This window comes from Antechinus flavipes, chromosome 2, assembly GCF_016432865.1.
Source record: "Antechinus flavipes isolate AdamAnt ecotype Samford, QLD, Australia chromosome 2, AdamAnt_v2, whole genome shotgun sequence".
Taxonomy (NCBI): domain Eukaryota; kingdom Metazoa; phylum Chordata; class Mammalia; order Dasyuromorphia; family Dasyuridae; genus Antechinus; species Antechinus flavipes.
This window is the reverse complement of record NC_067399.1, coordinates 53,241,106-53,266,506: the sequence shown is the minus strand read 5'-3', so window position 1 is coordinate 53,266,506 and position 25,401 is coordinate 53,241,106. Positions and strand designations below refer to the sequence as shown.

Here is a 25,401-nt window from a genome sequence, read left to right as displayed (position 1 = left end):
AAACAAATTAATTCCCAATCTGCTTATGGCTGTTCCTTATTAATTTGCTAGTGTGTCTTTAAAAAAAAAAAAATATATATATATATATATATATATGTGTGTGTGTGTGTGTGTGTGTGTGTATGTGTGTGTATGCATATATATATGTATATATAATGAATGTTATGGAATATTATTGTTCTGTAAGAAATGACCAACAGGGTGATTTCAGAAAGGCTTGGAGAGATTTACATGAACAGATGTTGAGTGAAATGAGCAGGACCAGGAGATCATTATACACTTCAACAACAATACTATATGATGATCAGTTCTGATGGACGTGATCCTCTTCAATGATGAGATGAACCAAATCAGTTCCAATAGAACAGTAATGAACTGAACTAGCTACACCCAGCGAAAGAACTCTGGGAGATGACTATGAACATTACATAGAATTCCCAATCCCTCTATTTTTGTCCGCCTGCACTTTTGATTTCCTTCACAGGCTAATTGTACACTATTTCAAAGTCCGATTCTCTTTGTACAGCAAAATAACTGTTTGGACATGTATACATATATTGCATTTAATTTATACTTTAACATATTTAACATGTATTGGTCAACCTGCCATCTGGGGGAGGGGGAAGAGAGGAAAAATTGGAACAAAAGGTTTTGTAATTGTCAATTCTGAAAAATTACCCATGCATATATCTTGTAAATAAAAAGCTATTATACATACATACATACACACACACACACACACACACACATATTTTAAATTCCAGTATTTTTTGTTATTTTGGAATATATTCTTTCCCCCACATCCTTCTAACCAACTCCTCAGTGGAAGTCTGGCAGTATATACAATCTTCCATAACCAAGTTTGCTATATGCAGGACCGTAAGAGACATTTTGTCATTAATTTTGCTTAAAAATCAAATGCTGGTCATTGTCCCAAAACAACATCAACACCTGACTTGCCACTACTCTCTGTTGGGTACTAGGGATACAACTGGGCAGATAGGAAGAAAAGAACCCATTCAGTAACTAAGCTTGCTTAAAAACATCAATAAGAAGCTAAATGCTCAGAAGCCGTTCTAGTTTGTTAACAGTCAAAAATCAAACAGCTGATACTTGGGGGACATTTTGTAAAAGGCTGTGATAGGAGATCTAACAGGCAGAGAGAGGGACAAGTGCAGCCCTAAGAACAAGGAGGAAAGAGAAGGAGGCCTATGAACTTAGAGCCAAGACTGACTTCTGGCCAGGGAGACAGAGGTTTGCTGACCTGTTACTTTGGGGGCTTTCAGGGTCTGCTTGTGACAGTTAATTTAAAACCGGTCAAACTCTGGATAAAATGATCACAGGAGATATCAATGTGATTCTGTTGTTTTACACACTTAGATTAAAAAAAAAAAAAAAAAACTTTTGCTTCCCAAGTACAAGATGAAGAGAGATTAAATGCCATTCTATTTGAAAAAGAAGGGGTCTAAGTGGACTGCAAACTTATTAAGTAGACCACACGATGAGGTGATAGGGTTTAACACCTGGAGGCCTCTCTCCAGGACTGAAAAATCCTGGCTGGGATGCTTATTTCAGGAAGGGCTCCAGTTGTGCTGACCACATTTCCAGACCAACTCCTGCTCCAAACTGTAGATTCTAAGCCTGGAGCCTGGGACACCAGAGTTCAAATCCAGTTCTGGGCAAGGCACTTGACCCATTTGCCTGAGTTTCCTCAGGTGCAAAATCAGGGTCATTAAAGCACTGACTTGAGTTCATGAAAATCCCATGAGATGACATTTGTAAAGCACTAATCAGAGTGCCCGGCACATAATAGGTGCTCTCTACATGCTTATTCCTTTCCCCACACCCACTGTGGGAGGCAGGAAGCCCCCGCCATGGACCAGCAGTGTCCAACCACACTCGCTTTTACACACACACACACACACTATTCCACAAAGGTCTAGGTGATCTGCAAGCTGGAAAACTCAGGTACTAGCGAGCATAAGCCAACTGTAAGGCAGTGAATAGAACAGGCTGTCAGAACACACAGTCTCCAGAAGGGGGGCAGCTGGGTGGCCCAGTGGATAGAACACTGGGCCTGGACTCAGAGACCCAGGTTCAAAGCCACCTCCAGAACTTCCTAACTATGTGATCCTGAGTAAGACACCTTACCTCCATTTGCTCATCTATAAAATGGGGGCAATGACAGTACCTCCCTCCCAGGAAACACTGAAACAAAATAAGAACTATGTAAATAGGAGCTGTTATTTTTATTAGCAATATTATTAATATGTCCGTGCTAGAATTTGGGTCCTGGATGACAGTGGAGAGTCCATGATGAACAAGAGTCTGACACGATGGCAAGGGTCATTCAGCGTCATCCTTGGGAACGTTTTCAGACTGGATGAGAAGGGGAAGTTATTCTAGGCAGAGATCCTGGTTAGGAGTTACTGAAATAGTACCAGCATGAGATGGGAGAGCTGCTCTGAATATAGAACAGACTAAAAATTGGTGATTAACTGGAAAAGGGGGGAGAGGGAGGAGCCAAAGAAGGAAATTGGAGAATCAGGAGGCAGTGATAGAAGGAAAGTGACTAATTCAGTTTCAGAAAGATTAAATTTGGGATGGTGGAACACACTGATTTGTCTGACCTAAGGAAATATCCAGGGGCTCAAGCAGGCTGATGGGACAAGGGAGAGCCATTCCAGGTATTGCAGGACCAATACCTTACCTTTATTAGACTCAGTCTTTTAGGTCAAAGTCTTGTCTGGTGATAACTCTGGTTTTTTCCAAAGAAACCATGCATGTGTACAGATTAGAGTATCTCTCTTCTGTTTTAAGTTTGCTTCCTGTTTGGCCTGTGCACAATCACAGACTCACCTCCCATTCTCTGCTATTCCCTTTATGTCAAGGAAAAGAGGAGGAAAGCTATTTCAGCTCTTAAACCCCCTCATCACAGAAGAAAGGCTTCCAGAACTCATGTTGTTAAGACTAACAGAGCATGTGGCCAGATGCAGGCAGCTCAGTTTTGATTTCTGGCTTTCTTCCTGAAATGTTATGGGGATACATATATATAAAAATACATGTTTGTATATCGCTATGTACACAACAACTCAGGAAAGCTTTGTGGATAACTACCACTTAAAAATGAAAAAGACCAGTACTTGTTGGGCATTGTTCACCTTTATCCCATAAAACAAAATGGTGAAATGATGAAAGTGATGGAAAATTTCATTTGGCATTTAGCTTTCCTGACACTAATGGGATCATATTTTTTTTCCTTCTCTTTTCTAAACCATTATGATAGCATCAATTAAAATGGCTCTCCAATACCAAAATGAGCCATGAGTGTGCGGTAACAAGAACAGAAAATGACTTGCTGGCTGCCAAAAGGACCATAGGAGGGACAACCCCCCAACCCAAGGGCAGTCTATCCACTTTGGGTCAGTAGAACAACAAATGGAAAAGATGCCTTTGAGCAACTTTGAGCCAAAACCCCTCTGTAAGTTTTATAGCATCATCAATTATGATGTCTCAGCCTTAATCTTTAGAGATATGAAGCCACTACTACTGAAATCCCACAGGCATATAATTTCTTTTTTTTTTGTTTTTGTTTTTTTATTTTATTTTATTTTTTTAATAGCTTTTTATTTACAAATTATATGCATGGGTAATTTTATAGCATTGACAATTGCCAAACCTTTTCTTCCAATTTTCCCCCTCCTTCTCCCCACCCCCTCCCCCAGAAGGCAGGATGATCAATACATGTTAAATATGTTAAAGTACAAATTAAATACAAAATAAGTATACATGTCCAAACTGTTATTTTGCTGTACAAAAAGAATCGGACTCTGAAATAGTGTACAATTAGCCTGTGAAGGAAATTTAAAAAGGCATATAGTTTCTCACTAGCATTCAATTAAAAGGGCTTTCCTGAAGACTTGTTCTCTTCATACTGGCTTATACAAGACTCTGCTGACCATAGCTTTTATACAAATACAAATTCATCTATGTCTTGTAGTCAGAGACAAGGCATAGGAAAGACCCAAATTCAAGTCCTTGCTTGGACCTAGACGCTGAAGCAAGAGCACATTACTCGGTCTCTCAGTAACACAGGAACCCATAAGATTATCTCTTCAGAAATAACTAAGAGGATGACTCTCCAAAAAGGAAACAATCAATGTTGGTGGGGCTGTGGGAAAACAACCATATAATTCATCATTGTGGATGGGTGGGAAGGGTGTGCGAAGATATCTAAGAATTAGGCAAGAACAGTGACTATGCTTTTCATGCCCTAAGACTCAGTGATCTCACAATGAGGCCTACAGAAAGAGCCAAAATATCAAAGGCCCCCCAAATCACAGTGTTCAGAGTTATTCTTTGTAGTAGCAAAGAACTGTAAACAAAATGAATGTCCAGTAACAAGGAATGGATAGATTACTGCACAGTAAGAAATAGGAAAGATGAGGAATTCAGAAAAGCTTGGAGAAGGTTGGAGTGGCCGGCCTTGGAGGCCCTTCTAGCTGTAGACCCATTATCCCAGAGGCAGAGGGAACACCACGGGGAAGAGGAGGATACAACGCCGCCAGCCTGGGTTGCTGCACTGGACACACGGCCTTCTTTTTCTGTTACCAGGGAGGCTTCCATGGGTAGGCCTGGATGCACTTAAAGCCTAAAAGCCCCAGCTTCCTCAACCACAAAAACAGAGGTCACTCATCCGATGATCTCACAAACACCGAAATAAAGACAGGTCTAAGAGCCGTTCTCCTGGAAGCCTCGAGCAACAAGAAGCTGGGAAGAGCTGGCTCCAAAGGAGGCGCTGAGAAGCACTTGGTTCTCCGGGTCTGCTCTATCTCACCTTTTCCTTTATAAGCAACGTGAGGGGTAAGGGGAGAAAAAAAGCACTCGCAGAGGAAACGTCCTAATGTAGTAAATCACCATCTAGCCTGTGCTTGAACGTCAATGGCTCCAGTGGCCCAAACCACAGCATGTCTGCCTGCTGCCAGCCGATTTCTGCCCCTCTACCTCATCACCGTGCACGAGCTACAGGCCTGTTGGAACCATTAGTCCGCCTGCACTTTCCCATGGTTTTACTGCTTTCTGCCAATTAAAAATGTGCTGTGCTCATTAAAGGAAGCTCTAATAAAGAGTTGTTACCACCTAGGGTGAAAATCACATTTTATAAAAATTATTGTTACCAAAACATTACTTACCTTATTCTTCATCCCTAAAATCAAGATTCAACGAGTGCTTTAGAAATTCGAGTGTTCCCCCTTACAGGGCAGTTACCACAACCATTGCAGGAACGGAAACTACAATGGAAGGGTGACAACGTGGTGCTCTCTGTGTTACACAGAGCTGGGGGAGAGAGCTGGCCTGGAACCAGTAAGAGCCGAGTTCAAATCCACCGCAGGGACTAGCTGCGTAATCCCTGGCAAGGAGCTGTCCTCTGCCTCCCTCAGCGTCCTGCTTATCAGAGCGCCTGCCAGCCAGGACTGCTATGAACATGCTTGGCACCCGGTGGGCACTGCTATGAGCCCTTGCTGTCATCATGATAGTTTTCCTTCCCTTCTCCTGACCATTTTCAAAGAGCCTCCTCCCAGCTCTGTAAGTGTGTTAAGTACTAAAGAATGGTCTACACACCAGGGATCCCCAAACTATGGCCCAGGCCAGATGCAGCAGCTGAGGACGTTTATCCCCCTCACCAGGGCTATAAAGTTTCTTTATTTAAAGGCCCACAAAACAAAGTTTTTGTTTTTACTATAGTCCGGCCCTCCAACAGTCTTGAGGGACAGTGAACTGGCCCCCTATTTAAAAAGTTTGAGGACCCCTGGTCTACACCACGGACCTGGAGCCTTCTTATGGGAACAGACAAGAAAACATTTCACTCATGATAAAATCTGAGCTGGAAGAGGGAGCGTCAGTGCCTGAAGAAGTCCCCTTAAAACAGCAACGACAGGACATCAATGCTGGCCAACACCTGGAGGGCACTTGAGTTTGCAATGCGTTTTCCATGTGTTAGAGATGATGATCCTTACAACAGCCCTGTGCAGTTACTATCTCCATTTGACAGATAAGGAGACAGGCTCAATGGCTGGCCTGGGTCACAGGGCTAGTCAATGACTCTGAGATAATGCCCTACCCGCTGTACCACCCTGCTGCTCACAAGAGGTCCCTGAGCTCGGCTTGAAGACCTTCTGTGAGGAGGGAACCACTTTGTGCCAATGACTCCCTTCCACATTGGAGTTCCCCCAATAGTTAGGAAGTGCTCTAATCAAGCCTCGGTTTGTCCATTTACACCTTCTCCCTGTGGGCCCAGTTCCACTAAGCACCATGAAGCTACTCTCCCTGGCACAGGGCATGGCCTTTGGAGACCTGAGGGCAGTCACCGTGCATTCCCCCAAAGCCTGCTCTCCCCTCCTCCCTCTTCACCACTTTGGCGCAGGATAAAGCCCAGCACTGGCCCTAAAGGCAGTAAGACTGGGTCCATACATGGCTCCCCAAAAAGCTCTCCTCCCCACCCAGGAGATTAACCTCTCCAAGATTCTCAGGCCAACTTGCATCACTGCGGAAGCTCCCACGCCAACGAAATCAAGAAAACAGTCTGTGAAACAGGCATCCAAGCAAGGAAAATTCAGAGGTAAAAGATTTTACTTGTTTTCTGCAGAATGGGCTTCTATTTAAGTGATTACATGGAAAAACATTTGAGGAAGCTGAGTGTCTACCCCAAGGACCAGGCAGACCCAAGAATATGACAGAAGGACACAGGAAGAGGTGAAAGAAGAGAAGACACAAAAGGAGGGGGTCGGATCTGTCCCCAGCACGCTGCATGTCTGATTTGTTTCCTCCGGCTTTCACCTGGAGGACACCATCACAGCACATCTGCCAATTCCCTGCATTTGTGGGTGACAAGAACCCCTGCGTGTGAGGTGGCTTTAAATGCTGAAGCAAGTAGCCAGGCTGGGGACGGCCCATCACCTTGTCCCTTGCCTTCCCATTTTGGCCTCAATGGGGACTTCTCTACCCTAATACAACCCAACGTTTACTTAGGAAAAGCATCCCTCCAACCTGGGTGGCAGATCCTGAAAAAACAAGAGCTTTAAGGAGTCTCTGCTTCTGGGATTCATTTCACCAATAAATGCTCCTGGTTCCTGGTGGGCCTGAGCCACAAGGAGGAGGAACAGAACAAGTGTGTTTGAGAGCCACTAGGAACAACAATACGATGGCTCAAAGCCAAGGAGGAATTACAAGAGGTTTTCTCTTTCCCCTTTTATCTGGGGCCTAAGACTGAGAGTTCAAATTAAAATGGCCAAGAAGCCTTGACATCAGCATTAAAAGCCACACTACGGTGCTAAGCTGCTGCGTCCAGCTTCTTTAATGGACAATTTGTCAATAGGAAGTTATGTTTTTGGCTAATACGCCCTAAACTCAACACAAACTAAATTAAAATGATAATTGTACCTCAAGTTGCACACTTGTTTGTAAAACACAAGGGGGGCTTTCTGCAGCTGAAAGTACCTAATGGCTCCTACCTACACCTCCATCCCTTGAATGTGGTCAAGTGTTAATGCATCAACTTCTCACAAAGAAAAAAAAAGGAATCATACTTGCTCAACAATTAAACATCTACAGGAAATAGCAGGGACTGTGACTTTAGACAATGACTCAACACTGTGTCACTACAACAAAAAACAATCCTTCATTTGTCACTATTGGGATGAATACATTTTTGATAAGGAACAGCTGGCTTTGTGTGTCTAGCCTGAAAAATGGGGCCAAGAAGTTGCCAGAACTGTTCTCTGAAAACAAACAAACAAAAAAAGATTAGAAACTACTGTAAAGTAACTGAACGTGATGACACACTAGGAAAAATTCCAGTTAATAATAATATGGTCCAGAAATGAGTTTAAGACACCCATTTTATATCCTCTCATGCCCTCACATGCACCATGATGATCATGGAGTCTAAGAAGCTCCAAACGTGGCTCTGGAGTCAAATAGACAGGCTCTGTTGTGGGTTCTGCTCCTTCCTGGCTCCTTTCACAAGGGAACCCCCAGTGGAAAGTGACTTCACTTCACGTGTAAAAGGATGGGGGCAGAGCAGAGAGCTGCTCAAGAGCAGACCTAGGATCCCCTCCATAATAACTGCACACACTTAGATGGCACCTTTAAGACTTCCAAATACCATAATTTCAAATAAGGTGATGGCATCTTAAAAGCGTCCTGTTAACACTAAGCCCTGGAAAACTTTTATGACTTTTTAATGGTCTCAAAAGCTTGACTATGCGGGGGGGGGGGGGGGGGGGGGCGGCGGAATGATAGAGCATAAAAGTATAATGAAATGATGGGTGATGCTGACCTTCGTGTTTAGGGATTAACTTTCCCAAAATGGAGGAGAAAAAAAGAGTTCAAGTTTCACTGTATAGAGTCATTATCAATTCACAGATGAAAAGAATTAACTGCATCTACAAAGTGATCCACCAGACGACTGGCACATCCTGCTCACTTTTCAAACAAGCCCATCTCATAGGGCGGAAAATGGAAGGCAGAGAACTCAGCCACAAGATAACCACTGCAACCAATTATTCTTTCAGAGACAAATTACATTAATGCTGTTATCCATCACTTCTCTAGCAAATTAACAGAGGTGAGTGAAGTCATTTTCACCTTGCCTGAGCATGCTAACCTCTGAATGTTATTAATCTAATACCTCCAGGTCTCAAACCAATTAGAGTAAGCCAACCCCACAGCTTTTGAGCGCTGCCTAAGAGAGCAGACATTAAACAATTCCCTTTTAGCCTCCAGTGGTCTCGAGAGTGATGATGGATACCTGGATTTGAATGGACCATTAAAGGAAAGACTTTACTAAAACCATAACCAGACAGACACCATTTCTTGCTCATTTCACTACACAAAAGTAAGCTTCCTGTTCACTATTCTGAGAAGTGCCAATGGTAAAATACCCTTCTGACATATAGTCATATATCCAAAAATGTCTTAGTGTAGTTCAATGTTAGGCTCAAAAATGCCTTCAGTCTTTTGGGATACCCTATTATTTCAAATCTCAAGGTTATCTCTGTATTAATTATGGCGAAAGTAGCACTGCTCCTTAATTCCTGATTTTAAATCTGAGCCATTCCACCTTCTTCGTACATGGGCTTACAGAAGGCTCACGTGAGCCCATACAGGGACAGCCTCTGACACCTGTCCAAAGGAGAATTTTGTAAAAGATACGTATATAAAGTCAAAAGTCTGATAAAAGACAAAGAGAGGTCTGGTGTTCCCCATCTCTACCACTCTGAGACTGCCTGGTTTATCTAATAAGAACGTAAACGCTTCTTCTAGCCCTGCCCCTGCCTTTTCCATTAGCTCTCTGTGAACCAGATATTGAAGGCTTCTGTTAGTTATACCACAACTCTGCAGGGAATAGCTCCATTACAAGCATTCGCAGAACCCAGAATTCGCTTTAAAGAAAAGATAGATGGCCCAATGGAAAAAAGTGCATTAAAATATGATGGATGTGGACGTTGAGAGCAGGGGAAGAGAATCGCCAAAGCCATGAGCTGATGAGGGCAGATAACAAAGCGCAGTTAAACAAAGCCACGTGGCAGAAGGCGTTTCAGGGAGGTGACATATTTGCAGATAAAGGTATTCCACATCGATCCCATAAAAAATTAAGCACATCCCTTGGTTTTTTAGTTAAACATGGAGGTTCCTAGATCTGGCATTTTTAAGAGGCAAACCTCACCACTTAGAAAGAAATGAAAACAGCAGCAAAGACTTGGCATGGGGCCAAGCATCTTACTTGATTTGTTCCCAAGTCCTGGTGGCCAAATGCAGAACCCAGAGATCTTTATAATGGTAGAACTGTTCTCCATCAGGAGAAGCAAATTCTCCTCCAAAGACCCACAGCTGTCCGCCTGCCTGAGGGACCACTGCTGCCTGCCGAGAGAGAAGACAAAGAGAGGGTTGGGATTACCCATTCCTGCCATTCTGTGTGAAAGAAGTAAAGAAAGGCCACTCCCCATCTGACTCCCATCCTGATCCCTTGGATGGGGCCATTAATGACAGCCACTGCATTCATTCCTCCTTAAGGGACCTAAGGGGGAGTCCAACAGGCACAAGCCCATAGGCCCCCATGCTCATGTGCCTGTCCTGGGACTCAGGCAAAGTTCTCCCCTCGGATTCCCTGGTGCTAACTGCTCTGAGACCGGGGAGGACCTGAGTTTGAGGGCCGGGACAGCAGGGGCTTATGGAGTGAGGAGACTCCTTCCCCATGGCTCCCGTGGGGAGAAGAGGGCACTCTGTAGACTGCAGAGCTCCACGCAATGTGAGCCAGGAGCAAATTCTCATAATCTGGGATAAAACATGACAGACATTCAATAGAAAGCATCTTTTAACTGTTCAGTTCTGCAAACATATATTGTATCTAGGATATACTGCAACATATTTAACATATATAGGACTACTTGCCATCTAGGGGAGGGGATGGAGGGAGGGAGGGGAAAAATCGGAACAGAAACGAGTGCAAAGGATAATGTTGTAAAAAATTACCCTGGCACGGGTTCTGTCAATAAAAAGTTATTATAAAACAAAATAAAATATTTTAAAAAATCCAAAAAAAAAAAAAAAAAAAAGAAAAAGAAAGAAAGCATCTTTAAGGTAAGCCTGAGCCTATAAGCTTGCTCAGTGGAGAAAAGCCTTCGCCAAAATCTCTGGACAGCGAGGGTGTTATCTCACTGACACAGCTGATAACCACTCTGTAACTCAGGAGATGAATTTCATGAATTGTCACTAAAAAATTCATTTTCCTATTGTCAGCCTGATGATGACTTTCTGTCTTATACATCTTTAAACTATTAGAACTAGATGAAATATCAGAAATCTCCAGCTCTTCACCTGGAATTCATGGATCTAAAGGCCCATGTGCAGATGCTAAGGGGTCTGAAAGCTGAAAAATTTTCATCTTCATCTCAGGAGAAAAGGATTCCCACAAAATCTCTGTTTTCTTTTTAGTATTTTTAAAACACCAGAGTTCTCCAGACAGCTGCACATAAAACTGTAAGAGACCCTGCTTTACCAACACCTTCACTTTGCAGATACAAATACAAGCTTGAACGTCAGCTAATCTGGCTCTGCGGCCAAAAAGAAGCCCCAGAGAATGGTGGCAAAAACAATTATATGGAGGTAAAATTAAAAACAGAGGATGTCACCAACCCAGGAACTTAAGAGATCCTCAGTTCTCTAAGTGATAGAGGTAGACGACAAAGTCTCAGCAGAAGATAAAACCCTAATGAAGGAGCACCCCTAACTACTCCTGATCATGATCAACCAGGAAAAGGGCAAGAGGCCAAAGGTAAAAACGCAGGAATAAGATTGGGCAATGCCCGACCTCACAAGGCTCACTCCTGCTCCAACCACACGCAGTCCTCTGAGATGTCACAAAATAATTTACACACATCAGAGAAATGTGTACCCCTAAGCGCTGACCACCGAGCCTGTAGCCCGGCACAGAGAAAGGACCCCACTTCCCATCAACTAAGGAGAGGCACTAGCCAGTGGGCACCACCAGGAAGTGGGCAACTATTCTGACAATAAGACAATACACAGATGGCTTCATAAGCAGAAAGGGAAGAGCAGGAGAAGGACTGGAGGAGGAAGAGCACGACGACTTAGGGCAGGATGACAGGAGACGAATAAGAGCTTGGCTTAAATAGATCCTGGCCACTTCCTTCAGGCCTATCCCCCTCTCACAGGGAAGGGAATACACATCTATCAGCGACTCCCGGATGACCCTTCCCTCATGGGGTCCTGACAACAACCGTGGGAGACTCATGTTCTGATCATCTCCATTTTACAGGTGAGAGAATGGAGGCAGACCTGCCAGCTAGCCAGCATCCCACCTTCTGCTTTTCAAGCAGCAGTTGCTCTTTCCAGGAGCTTCATGAAGGCACTTCCCAGTCCAGATGCTCAGCACACCTCCCTTCCTGGTCGGGGGTCAGTACCAGCTCACAATCTTCTCCCAATGCTAACTCAAGAGCTCAGGGAGAACCATACGATCAAGAAGAGAGAATCGCTCTGAGCCTCAGCTTCCTCATTATTAAACAAGAAGGGGAGAGGACAAATGGCTTCTCAGATCAATCTCTGATCCTTCTGCCCTTCCCCCAGTCCTATTCTTTATCTTTTTGGAAACATCAGGCCTTCCTTGTTTCCCTAATCCATCAGCTCCCTCAACTCAGTTTTGACCACACTGTCCACACCCACCCATGTTCTTGAATCCCTTGATATCTCGCCACTGCTCCTGACTCGCCTGAGTTATCCCACCATGCTGCTCAACAATCCACTGCATAATGTTCCACAATTTAGCCATTCCTTGATTGCTGGACTTTTGGAGACTGTATCTGATTCCTTTTTACAACTGCATATGACTTTTAAAAAATCTATGAAAAGTTAATTTTTTTTTTGGAGGGGGGGAAGATTCTTAATAACACTTTCCCTTAAGTATTTCCCTCATTTACCAAATTCTAACTAGCAGGACAAATAAATGATAACCACCTGTTATTTGTTGTATACAGTCTCTCAGAGAGAAATGAAGGTTAATTAAACTGACATCAAGAAACAGGAAAAGTCACACTATATAATGACGTTCTGTTCCTGTGTAATCCTACCCTAATCTTCTACGGGCTCTGATTTGATGGGCTACAAGTCCTCCTCTGGTCCTCTTAATACATTATATGTAGAGAGAGAAAATAATTACTTATTAACTGAAAAAACATTTTAAAAACTCCAAAACACATCCAGTCTCATATTCTATCCCTTGTCCTTCCTACATGACCATCTCAGCTCCTTTTCAGTTCCCATGCAGTAAGTATTGTCTTTTACAGAATTTCTCCAGTGCGAGACATCCTTGAAACAAGATGCTGCTTGATTACACCCACTCCCACCCCATCCCCCCATTTTTCCATTTTCACCCATTATTGTGAGTCTTAGAAGATCCCAGTCCCCCAAAAAGATAATAAAAATGCAAGCAGGGAACAATTGGGGTCTCAGAAAACACTACTAGGCTTCCCAATACAATCTAGCACACTAACTTCCTTACATTGTGGAAGGTGTAATAACTACTAATAACTAATTACAACTAATAACAACAACAATAGTAATAATGATCATCTGTGCAGCTCTGCAAGGTGGGTGAAGCACTTTACAAATATTCTAACAACAATCCTGGGCAGTAGGTGCTGTTATTATTCTCATTTTAGAGATGACAATAAACACCTTACAACACAAAGATAACATATCTTAACATTAAACCTAAAAGAACCTTAAGAAAATTAAATTTGGCATAGTTAATATCAAGTAAAAGTTATCACCATCCAAATTACTCTTTGGAAACCGCTAATTTGTGTACAGCCTATTCGATAATTCTCAGGAAAAAAAAATTCCCCTAACTGTAGCATCCCAAATATTCCATATCAATGGGAGTTGGCTTCTACACTCTCCGACATTCCCAAAGCTAAGAAGGGCTAATAAACACTGCTGAGGAATTCTCTGAGATCCCAGGTGGTTCTAATTCTGCCCCTCTGTGGATGGAACCTCCCTTAGCAGGTCAGTAACAAATAGGTCTCATCCAATTTGCCCCATGTACAAACAGGCGGCTTTCTGAACCTGCTGCGCAGTGCACTTCTCAAGCTGTGATGGCTGAGGATGCAACCACGCAACCACTGCTGTGATTTTCAGTTACTGACTGAATGTGTGCGGACCAATCCACAGGCCCAAGCCCAGGGACTCATTTCACTCTTGCAGGGCCAGGTTGCAAACAAGAGATTATAAAAGGAAAGATTTCACTCCCCTGCTGATAACCTATACTCTAGCCTTGCCCATCCCCACCTCTTGGGAAGCAGGTCCTGACTCAAACAGCACCCGCAGACCCGATTTTCTCCCCAAGATTCTTCAGAATGGGAATAAGGAAGGCCCAACTCAGCACCGCTCTGGTCCCCAGGGACAGGAAGGGCGAGTGCCCAAGATCCTCTCCTGAGATTCTGGGGTTCCCAATGAGCTCCAGACTTCTCTGACTCCATGAGAGATTAACCAAGGAATCTTGATAGTGTTCTCACAAGGTGTTTGTAAGATGGAGTTTGTTTTTGTTTGTTTTGTTCTTTCATTGTTTTAGTAAATACAACTTTTGTTCTCCCTTATATTTTCTAAATTAAGATGGATGCTGTTGCTGTTTTAAGCGTCAACCTACTGTAGGAGACCTTTTTATCCTTGGTTCTTACTTTCTCATAAGATCTGAAGCTGGAAGGACCTCAGTGATCGAGTGCATTTCCCTCATTTTAGAGTTGAGGAAACTGGACCTCGTTCAATTCCGTCACACAAGTGGTAAAGGCAGAGCTGAGATCTAAACCCACATGCTCCAAAGCCAACTCCAAGGCTCTTCCTCTCTCCATGCTAACTTTGCAACAAGCAGCTCATGAGAGTCTGATTTTCTTCTTAATTCACTCTGCCTTGTGCCGCAGTAAGGCCATAATAAATTACCTGACTGATGGGACACCCAGGCACTTCTGGCCAGCAGCAAGGACGCTCAGAGTGTTCTCACCCAGACACTGCAAACTACAGAAAGCCCCATTCCAGTGGACTCCATCCACAGCTGCATGGGAATCAATCACACATCCAAGAAGCATTTCTCTTTCTCCAATCAATAAAGGCATCTAAACAAAGTAAACATCTCTATATCTCATCGGCTGCAGGAATTTAGAGATAGAAACACCAGAGTCCTATAGTCCAAATTCTTCATGTTACACATGAGGAAAATTGAAGCCAAAGAGTGGTCAGTCGCTCCCTGAGGGGTTATTTTAAATCACAGCTTTTCTTCTGTAAGCATCTGTGAAGGTTACATTGCTCTGTTAGCTCCCAAAAGAAGCTTGTGTTGGGGAAGAATGTTTCTGTTGGTTTTGTTCTCCAGCTCAGGACACAAATGGCAAGCTCAGCACAAACAAGCAAGGTGCACCCCAAACTTAGAAGGTGCTCAGACAACAGTGAATCAGCCCGAGAGGGCCAGCCAAGTGGCAATGCAAGGTCCCTCTTGGAAGGCCTCAGGCCCGAGTACTCTCAGAAGCCAACACCAGTAGAGGCTCAGAGGACAACTAGCTCAGCTCACAGTTTAGTTGGGGCTAGTGATAAGATCGCTGCTGGGTCATTGATGATGCTGCCTTTCCAAAGGGCTTATCCCAGGGTCACCTTGGCAGTGCCAGAGCTAAGCTAAGAGGTCATTTTCTATTCTAAAGCTTTGTTTTATTGATATAAAACTTGTGCAAAAGTGACATTTTCTACAGAGAATGTTAACACCAATTATGTACCTTGGGGAAAAAAGAACTTTTTAAAAATTATTTAAAGAGAATCCAGTAGTTTAATGAAGGCCAAAATGACCTCAGATGCATTAACAAGACCTATTAATCAGCAAATCTAATAAGTTTTTTTTGTTTAAAAGATATCAACTTTCAGAAAGAATGGCAGTAAATAGTACACACTTATGTAATGCATTAAGGTTTGTAAGAATAATAAAACTCACCAAATTATCACTCTTTGCTGATGATATGATGGTATACTTAGAAAACCCCAGAGATTCTACCAAAAAGTTATTAGAAACAATCTACACCTTCAGCAAAGTTGCAGGATATAAAATAAACCCACATAAGTCATAAGCATTCTTATATATCACTAACAAAACCCAACAGTTAGAGTTACAAAAAGAAATTCCATTTAAAGTAACTACTGATAGTATAAATTATTTAGGAATCTATCTGCCAAGGGAATATCAGAAACTTTATGAGCAAAACTACAAAACACTTTCCACACGAATTAAGTCTGATCTAACCAACTGGAAAAATATTAAATGCTCTTGGATTGGGCGAGCAAATATAATAAAGAGCAAATATAATAAATTAATCTACTTATTTAGCGCTATACCAATCAGACTCCCAAAAAACTACTTTGATGAATTAGAAAAAATAATAACAAAGTTCATATGGAAAAACAAAAGGTCAAGAATTTCAAGGGAATTAATGAAAAAAAAAAATCAAATGAAGGTGGCCTAGCTGTACCAGATTTAAAATTATATTATAAAGCAGCAGTTACTAAAACCATCTGGTATTGACTAAGAAATAGACTAGTTGATCAATGGAATAGGTTAGGTTCAAGGGACAAAACAGCCAACAACTTTAATAATATCGTGTTTGACAAAACCAAAGACACCAGTTTCTGGGATAAGAATGCATTATTTGACAAAAATTGCTGGGAAAATTGGAAATCAGTATGGCAGAAACTAGGCATTGACCCACACTTAACACCGTACACCAAGATAAGGTCAAAATGGGTTCATGATCTAGGCATAAAGAATGAGATGATAAATAAATTGGAAGAGCATAGGATAGTTTACCTCTCAGACCTGTGGAAGAGGGAGGAATTTATGACCAAAGAAGAACTAGAGATCACTATTGACCACAACATAGAAAATTTTGATTATATCAAATTGAAAAGTTTTTGTACAAACAAAACAAATGCAAACAAGATTAGAAGGGAAACAATAAACTGGGAAAACATTTTTACAATCAAAGGTTCTGATAAAGGCCTCATTTCCAAAATATATAGAAAATTGACTCTAATCTTTAAGAAATCAAACCATTCTCCAATTGATAAATGGTCAAAGGATATGAACAGACAATTCTCAGACGAAGAAATTGAAACTATTTATAGACATATGAAAATATGCTCCAAATCATTATTAATCAGAGAAATGCAAATTAAGACAACTCTGAGATACCACTACACACCTGTCAGATTGGCTAGAATGACAGGGAAAGATAATGCAGAATGTTGGAGGGGATGCAGGAAAACAAAAACACTGATACATTGTTGGTGGAATTGTGAACACATCCAGCCATTCTGGAGAGCAATTTGGAACTATGCTCAAAAAGTTATCAAACTGTGCACACCCTTTGATCCAGCAGTGTTTCTACTGGGCTTATACCCCAAAGAGATACTAAAGAAAGGAAAGGGACCTGTATGTGCCAAAATGTTTGTAGCAGCCCTGTTTGTAGTGGCTAGAAACTGGAAAATGAAAGGATGCCCATCAATTGGAGAATGGTTGAGTAAATTGTGGTATATGAATGTTATGGAATATTATTGCTCTTTAAGGAATGACCAGCAGGATGAATACAGAGAGGACTGGCGAGACTTACATGAACTGATGCTGAGTGAAATGAGCAGAACCAGGAGATCATTATATACCTCAACAACGATACTGTTTGAGGATGTATTCTGATGGAAGTGGATCTCTTCGATAAAGAGAGCCTTAATTGATCAAAGATGGACAGAAGCAGCTACACCCAGAGAAAGAACACTGGGAAATGAATATAAACTGCTTGCATTTTTGTTTTTCTTCCCGGGTTATTTATGCCTTCTGAATTCAATTCTCCCTGTGCAACAAGAAAACTGTTCGGTTCTGCACACATATATTGTATCTAGGATATACTGCAACCCATTCAACATGTAAAGGACTCTTGCCATCTGGGGGAGGGGGTGGAGGGAGGGAGGGGAAAAATCGGAACAGAAGTGAATGCAAGGGATAATGCTGTAAAAAATTACCCTGGCATGCGTTCTATCAATAAAAAGTTATTAAAAAATTTAAAAAAAAAAGAATAATAAAACTCTTAGCCCATTTTATCTTCATGACAACTAGGAAGTGGTTGCTATTATTATTCCAACTTTACAGATGAGGAAACTAAGGCAGCAGAGGTTATGACTTGCCCCGGGTCACCTAGCTAGGAAGTATGACCAGACCCAGGACTTTCTGAGCTCTTGATCCACTGTAGTGGTAAGAACTAAAAACAACTCAGGTGAGCACTTATGCACATCACTTACGCATACTTCTCAAGGAATAAAAGGAGGACTGTATCTTTACTGATTGGATGACTTTTTAAAAACCTGGTTGTAAAACATACTAGTTCCCTCTTCTAAAAAAATGTACAGTCAGTATAACAAGATTAAAATTTCAGAGACCTGAATACAACTTGGTTGCATGTAGCCCACAGGCAACAGATTCTGTAAGGAGCTTGGCTGCCCTCCGTTTAAATACTAAGAGAGACCAAACTTTCCTTCCATCACAACCTTCTGGTTTTGCTTCTCTGAATTCTGGGATGAAATCCTCTTCCCTGTAACACAAGTATTCTTGTTTTTCTCTTCTTGCTAAGCTTCCAAAACACCAGGACCCCATTCATAGGCTTCTGATTCCATATTTCAATGTATATTTAATGTATTTCTACAGACAGGAGACATTCCAAATTTTTAGAGGAAGGAGAAACAAGGCAGGTTACTCACTGCTCAACAATGCTCACAGTGCAAAGTTGTGAGGGCTCGGGTTAGCTAGAGGGTCACAGTGCTGGAACCTCCTAAACACACAATGACTCTGGGACTCCAAGTCATCCCATCTTACAAGTCTGGCGACAGGACTGTACAGAGGAACTGCAAGATCACCTGATCCAAGCCTCTTTGTACAATACTGTGCAACTGAGGAAACTGAGGCCCTAAGAAGTTACAAGAACAAACAGGCTAAACTTCTGCTGCTGTGCCATATTAACTCACATGTCATTTTGCTGACATGTTCAGAGTTCAGTTGCTCTTATTTAGTATTTCTCTAACTTTTCAGGGAGATTGATACATGACTGGGCCAATTCTTTACCTATTGCTTAAATATACAAAATATTATATAATAAATGTCATCACACGATATACATATATATATATGTGTGTGAATATACATATGTGTGTATGTATATATGTATATAAATAAAACAAGGAGAATAATACCTTTACTACAGTGATTTTTTCTAGTTGATAAAAGAGTAAGGTACAATGGGGAAAAAAGCTTTTCATTCTATCATTAGTTAAACAAATATATTAATAATGAAAGAAATAAATTTATTTCTTAACTGATATTCATTCTTCCCTGAAAGTAAATTCCTTAAATTATCAAAAATGATAGCAAAAATTTACATTTTAGGAAACATGAAAACAGCCCAAATATTCAACAGTAGAAAAACAGCTAGCCAACTAAGATATATAAACGTAATGAAAATTATATAATTATTTCGAATATGTAAACCAATGTGAGGTGAAAAAAGCAAAACAGAAAAATAGAATATATACTGATTCCAACTACCCAAAAACGTGTCTATATACTAACTAAAACAGAGACTATACACTGTTGAGTTCAAATAGTTGCAAAACCAATAGAAATGACTCTAAGAATGTGCATCAGAAAAAGTGAGATATTTGAGATCAGACTGTCCCTTTTACAAGGTCCCATCTCTGGGCACTCTGGAAGGCAGTACTCTGTGACAATTTTGTTTTAAATGAATAAAAATAGAAAACAAAATCAAAGACAAAATGTATTCTCCATCACTGAAGAAAAGGTGAATTTCTGCTGATAAAGAAATGCATCCTGGGGCAGCTAGGTGGCTCAGTGGCTAGAGCTCCAGCTCTGAAGTCAGGAGGATTTGAGTTCTAATCTGCCTTCAGACATTTAACACTTCCTGGATGTGTGACCCTGGGCAAGTCACTTAACCCCAATTACCTCAGCCCCCCCCCCCCAAAAAAAAAAAAAAAACGCACCCTGAGGCCTTTTGGTCCACAGCTATAAAGAGACTGATGGCAGACTTATCCTCTCAAGACTTCACCCCTGCATCTACAAAATGAAGGGTGTGGACAAGGCGGCTGCTAAAGTCTTTTTCAGTTATTCTAATATCATACAATCCCAAGATCCAGGTCAGTGATTCCCAAAGTCAGAAATGAAGCTGATCTGTCCAGACTATTATTTTCCTGAGAAAGCTTCGTATGAAAAGTCTCAAGCCAGAGAAAGGTCCCAGGTTACTCATGTTCACTAAACAGAATGAATATTAAAACCTGACTATTTCATGTGGCTCGAATCTCATCCCCCTCTATTCTGATTCTTCTAAAAGCAACCAAGGCCCTTCAACAGCCTGAGCTGGGCCGGGGAGAAGCAGAGATCTGCTGGCAAAGCCACCAAGGGCCTGGGCCCCTTCCAAGGCACAAAAGCCACTGAAATGGATCCAAGAGGGCTTTGGTGGAAGTTTATAAAAAGAGTTTAGAGAAAGACAGTTTCTTTTATAGAAAGAAACCCTGTAGGCAAATAAAGCAGAAGCGGTCACCTCGTGGATTTAGAGAAAGACAGGGGCAGAACACAGGGGATAAAACGTGTATGTGTGCGTATGTGCATATACATATATTGGTGTGTGTGTGTAAGTAGGTGGGTCTGTAATTGTGTCACCCGGGGGGAGTACACTGTTGCTGACCAGTGTTAGTGGAACCATCACAGGCTTTGCTCTCTCCTGCATCCTCGATCTCCCAGAAGCATGATCATGGTTGTTCACTCCTAGTGCCAACTCCTATTTGCTTCCTGGTCCACACCCTGTCTGATCTTCTCTTCTCAGGCTGTTTTAAACTTGTTTCTGATATTTAATATCAAATCCCAAACTGATCAAATCTTGAGCCCCAGAAACACCCTTCCCAATCAACACAATCCCCAAAGCTACTTGGGATATTACCTAATTACCAATTCCAACTACTGTACAGAGTCTATACATCCAGGATCCCAATGTGAAGCAATTTTTAAGAATACAAATGGAATTACTTAGTAAATACTGAATTATGTTACCTGATGAGCACAGCGCCTTGGAGGTGGATTGGGGATTTCAACTTTTGTCCAGGTATTCTTTCTAATATTGTAGAAATAGAGTTCGTTGTATAAAAAAGTCTATAGAAAGAAAGCAAAAAATTTAATTGTTATAAACAATTTCCTTTACAAGACAAGTAAGAAAAAAAAATTACAAATCACAGTAAATAAATTTTCCCCTAAAATGAATAACAGGCAAACATCTCCAAAAATAGAGAAATCAAAGCAAGTTACTAAAAATCATAGTCTACATTTAAATCTTAAAAGAGCACAAGGCACACCTTACAAATCTTAAAAACTGTACTTAGTTAACACTAAAATCTGGCTGTTTCTGAGCAAATTAATTCTTTTATTCACTCTCAAGGCCCTCTGGGATGCCCCCTCTTAGTACAGAGTCAGAGACTTTAAATCCTTTAGAAGGATCTCTAAGGACCACTTTAAAGATAAGGAAAATAAAGCTTTCAATGTCAAGCCACTTGACCTCAGTTGCTCACCCAACCAGCAGGGGAACTGGGAATTCATACTCCTTGCCTCCAAATTTGGCTTGGCTTGCTCCCTATCACACTATCTTGTCTAAAGGAATCAACATTCAGGATCTCAAGCGAGAGATGCTATTTTGTGTAATGACCACGTATTTAAAATCAGCCGGAGTCAGGAATTCAGGTTAAGGGGAAAATCTTCAATATTTATTGAAGTGAAGAGGTGAATAAAGATTGCGATAGCAAATATAGGCAAGAAAGATTGCGATAGCAAATATAGGCAAGAAAGATTGCGATAGCAAATATAGGCAGTTGCGACAGGAAGCCAGCTAACAGAGAGAGATGTGAGCTGAGCCAACCGTGGCAATGGCAATCCCCAAAGTCTCTCCTTCCCCTTCCTTTTCCACTCCCCTGCCTCCACCCACCAAAATCGTCATTTCCTATACAACACATCAGGACTTGCACAAAGAGTGGGTGGGGGCCATTCTTTCTCCAAGCTTATATATTAATAGAGTATGGTCCAATTACTATTTAGCCTCATGTGCTTGGGACCTCAGTGCATCAACTCAAGCCTCAGCCCATTACAATTTTGAATAAAGCAAAATTTTGTGTAAGCTGTAACACTAAAATATTATTTTTTGACTTACTTTCTAAAAAAAAAGGAAGGACACAGACAGAAGCAAGAATAGCTTCCCTAAAATCATTAGACTAGAACCCTCTTCTCCAGACAGTCTCTCTACACACAAGAGATTCAAGCCATTTACAGTTTAAAATTCTGCTCTGAGTATATAGGATTGTGAAAATGTTTCTTACCAACAACAAAACTAGGGTAAAAATGCTCTTACAATAGTGTGCCCCATCTCAAAGCTCCATGGGTATATTTCAGGGCAAAAGTCAAATATGGGAGAAAGGCTGGCTGCAAGAGTTATGAGAAATGATGGCTGGCTTCTTCACGTGTCTGGGCCGGGGGAAGAAAGCTTCACCAAAGACCAAGGCCATCAGAAGAGAAAGGTATTACTAGACTACAAAGATTAATAGTGAGTAGCAATAGCTGGCATCAGCCAGGGCACCTGAAGATTTACAAAGGGCTCTGCACTGCCTCATGTGAGCGCCATCCCAAACTCCCCAACAGCTGCCAGGTATTCCTACAGCACAAGTCTGATCACATTTTCCTGCTCGATAAACAGGCAATGTGGCAAACCCCCTATTAAGCATTTAAGCCTTCAGTGACCAGTTAGAAAAACAGAAAGATGACAACATAAATGAAAAGAACCACCACAGAATGATCAAGAACGAATGCTGCAAAATTATATAGGACAACAGCAATAACAATACTAATAGTGCTCTAGTATTTGCAAAGCGCACTACAGATATCGTCTCATTGAATCCCCACAACAACCTTGTTCTTGTGTCAGGGCGCACACCCCTCACCATCTCCTCTCGGAGCCCCTTGCTTTCAGCACTTCCCACAAGAGGCCTTATCCAATCCCCCAAAAGTTATCTTGTAATAATTTCTTATATTCTTACATCTATAAATGTTGATCTCCCTCCAAATTCTTGGGAGCTCCTGGCAAGTAGCTGGTGTTTAATAAATGCTTATGAATTGACTAAAAATAAGTACTAAAGGGTTACTGAAAGCATTTTACAAATGCAGAAAATAAGAGTCAGAGAGTCTGGAAGCTGGATTCTAAACTACACCCTTCTCTCCTCTGAGTCCTGGGTCATGCATGTTGCTCCTCAAAACAATAATAAAATGGAGGAACAAGTCAAGTATATGCAAGGACATAAAGCACTTGACAAACCTTAAAGGACCATTTGACTATCAATGAGCATTTAAGTCAGGGACCTGTTGATATCAATGACAGAAGGAATTCCCCAATGAGGAAATTCCTTCTCCCAAGGAAGGTAGGCACCCTCTCTGCACCTGGATTCTTAGAGAATTGCCTAGAGCATTGAATGACTTGTGTCAGAGGAGGAATCAGTCCTGGTCCTCTTGGCTCAAGCTGATCTCTATCCACTAGACCGCTAGGCCCGGCAGCAGCAGGAATGGGATCCAATTTGGAACTGTATGGTCGTCAGCTCTAATAGTGGAGGGCCGTCCATAAAGAAGAGGAACTAAAGGTCCAAGGGAGAGAATAAAGAAAAGGTCCAACTCTACAGAACAGTGACAGGTGGGAATCAAGGGGCTGATGCTGACACTTCTCCATCTAACGGGTTCTAGGAGGCCCAAAAGAGACCCCCCAGCACCTACTTGCGGTCTGAGTGGCATCAAAGGGCTCCAAGCTACTCAATAAAAAGTAAGTAAGAGCAAGCAACAATCTGCTAGCGTGAATCAAAATGTATCCGTGGGTCTGCTATTTTTAAAAAATCAAGTCCATTAGATTACCAGACACCGAAGGTAGAAACTCTAATGTTTGCCTCCACTAAGATGGGCAGAAGAGCTGGACCCAGCCCTCTTTTGGATTCAATTTGATTTCACATGAGATAGGGAGTGTCAGCACTGGGGCAAAGTGTGTGACTGCTCAAGTCCTTCATCTTGAACCTGACATGACTGCTGAGCCCACGGGGACTCAGGGAGCCCGATTTCCTGACTCAGTCTGTTCTGAGCTCCAGGAGGAGTCAGTGGGGAGCTGTTGAGTCCAGAAGCACAAGAGTTAAACTCTGGGCGAGTGGGCTGAGTGGAAGGAGCCCTCACAAAACACCTCAGACTGTGGATGAAACCAAAAAGAGGGTCATGGTTTATTATTAGAAATGATCTTATTCGGAGCATCTGAAGGGCCAGCATGGACAATGAATTTTCCTTAGAAACAGCAAACCACTCTCCAACTTCAGGGAGAACACCACCAGCTACGGGTGAAGATGCACACTGGCACCTTTGGAGGCCACAAACAACAAGCTGAGATGCAGTCGGGCAGGGAGAAAACAGTATCAGGAGAAATGAAGACAAAGGGCAGACAGTCTGTGACAGTCAAAAGAAATGATTAACTCCTGCAATATTGATGCCGACACAGTCCCTCCCTTAATGGAGCTCAGCTCGACTTGTCAAGGACAGCGGTTCACATTTCTTCTGACAGTTCAGATGGCAAGACAATATGAGAAGGGAATTAAAAGGTTATTTTGCTCTCATTCTAGGACAAATGCATATTTCATGATCACTGTATCAGAGATTCATTTTTACTAAAATGAGACCCGTGAAAATGACAGTGAAGAAAAAGAAGACAAAAAAAAAAGTATACTTTACTTTTTGGCCATTGAAATATTCACCTCCAAAAAGGATTAATTCTTCTTTCTCGGGATGAGAAGACATGGAAGCATTTAACCTGCAAGAGAGACAACAATAAGCGTCACCTCAATGTGGACGTGTCAGCTTGGAGATTCAGCCTGAATGGGGTGCGATGCTGCCTCTTCCCCTTCTCCAGCATGAGCTCAGACATCACCAACAGCCGCCATCTCTTTAAACTCAGGCAAGAGAAAAAAAGTGGCTGGATGTAAAATATCTTGACTACCCAAGGTGGAAGTCACTGCCATTTCCTTACTCATTGGTCCCCTGGGAAGCATCTCAGTTTAATTCATGGACAGGACTAACGACACAAGGTCCTTAATCCTAATTATGTATCTCCCCCACCTCCCCAAAGGTAGCTCAACAGAAGCACATTATTCAAGTCCTTCCTCCTGGCCAGTCTATACGCATTTATTACATTTCTACTACACACCAGGCACTCTGCAAATCCTGGGAAAGTGAAGACAAGTGCCTACAGTCTAATGGGAGAGAAAAAAATGCCAACAGTTATTAGAGATAAATTAAAGACAGCCAACAGAATAAAATCTACCCTAGATCCCACCAATGACTGGTTCCCAGGGTTCTTTGCTCGACCTTTTCAATGAACACAAGTCAGAAGCTAAGTTACCCAAGGGCAGAGCAGCCCCAAGACAATGGGAAGGTACCAGGGCAGCCCGTCCTGCCCATGTATTGCCCATGGGACACTGCACCTCTAGCCACAGGAACCTCTGGGTCACATGGGGCAGCACGGTGGCGCAGAGGGCAGAAACCCACAACCAACCTCAGACCCTTAACGTCCCTGCCGGGAATAAAATGGGGATAATAATGGCACCCACTTCCCAAGACTGCTGTCAGGACTAACAAGGCAACACTAGAAAATCACTCAGCGCAGTGCCCGGCCCCAGCAGCTGCAA

At 42.0% G+C, this 25,401-nt stretch overlaps 1 protein-coding gene across 8 annotated transcripts in view; it reads right to left on the bottom strand.

Annotated features, from left to right (window-relative positions):
• Window positions 1-25,401, bottom strand: part of KLHDC4 (kelch domain containing 4) — an 86,779-nt gene that overhangs the window by 50,312 nt on the left and 11,066 nt on the right. For 5 of the 8 annotated variants that reach the window (XM_051974807.1, XM_051974808.1, XM_051974809.1 and 2 more), the window contains exons 3-4: window positions 24,472-24,527; window positions 20,711-20,809 (exon numbers count right to left, since the gene is read on the bottom strand). In XM_051974807.1, coding sequence (XP_051830767.1) covers window positions 20,711-20,809; window positions 24,472-24,527 — 155 coding nt within the window. Of the gene's footprint in view, window positions 1-9,784; window positions 9,922-20,710; window positions 20,810-24,448; window positions 24,528-25,401 lie in introns of all 8 variants that reach the window. The other 3 variants (XM_051974806.1, XM_051974813.1, XM_051974812.1) reach the window with 2 other exon arrangements.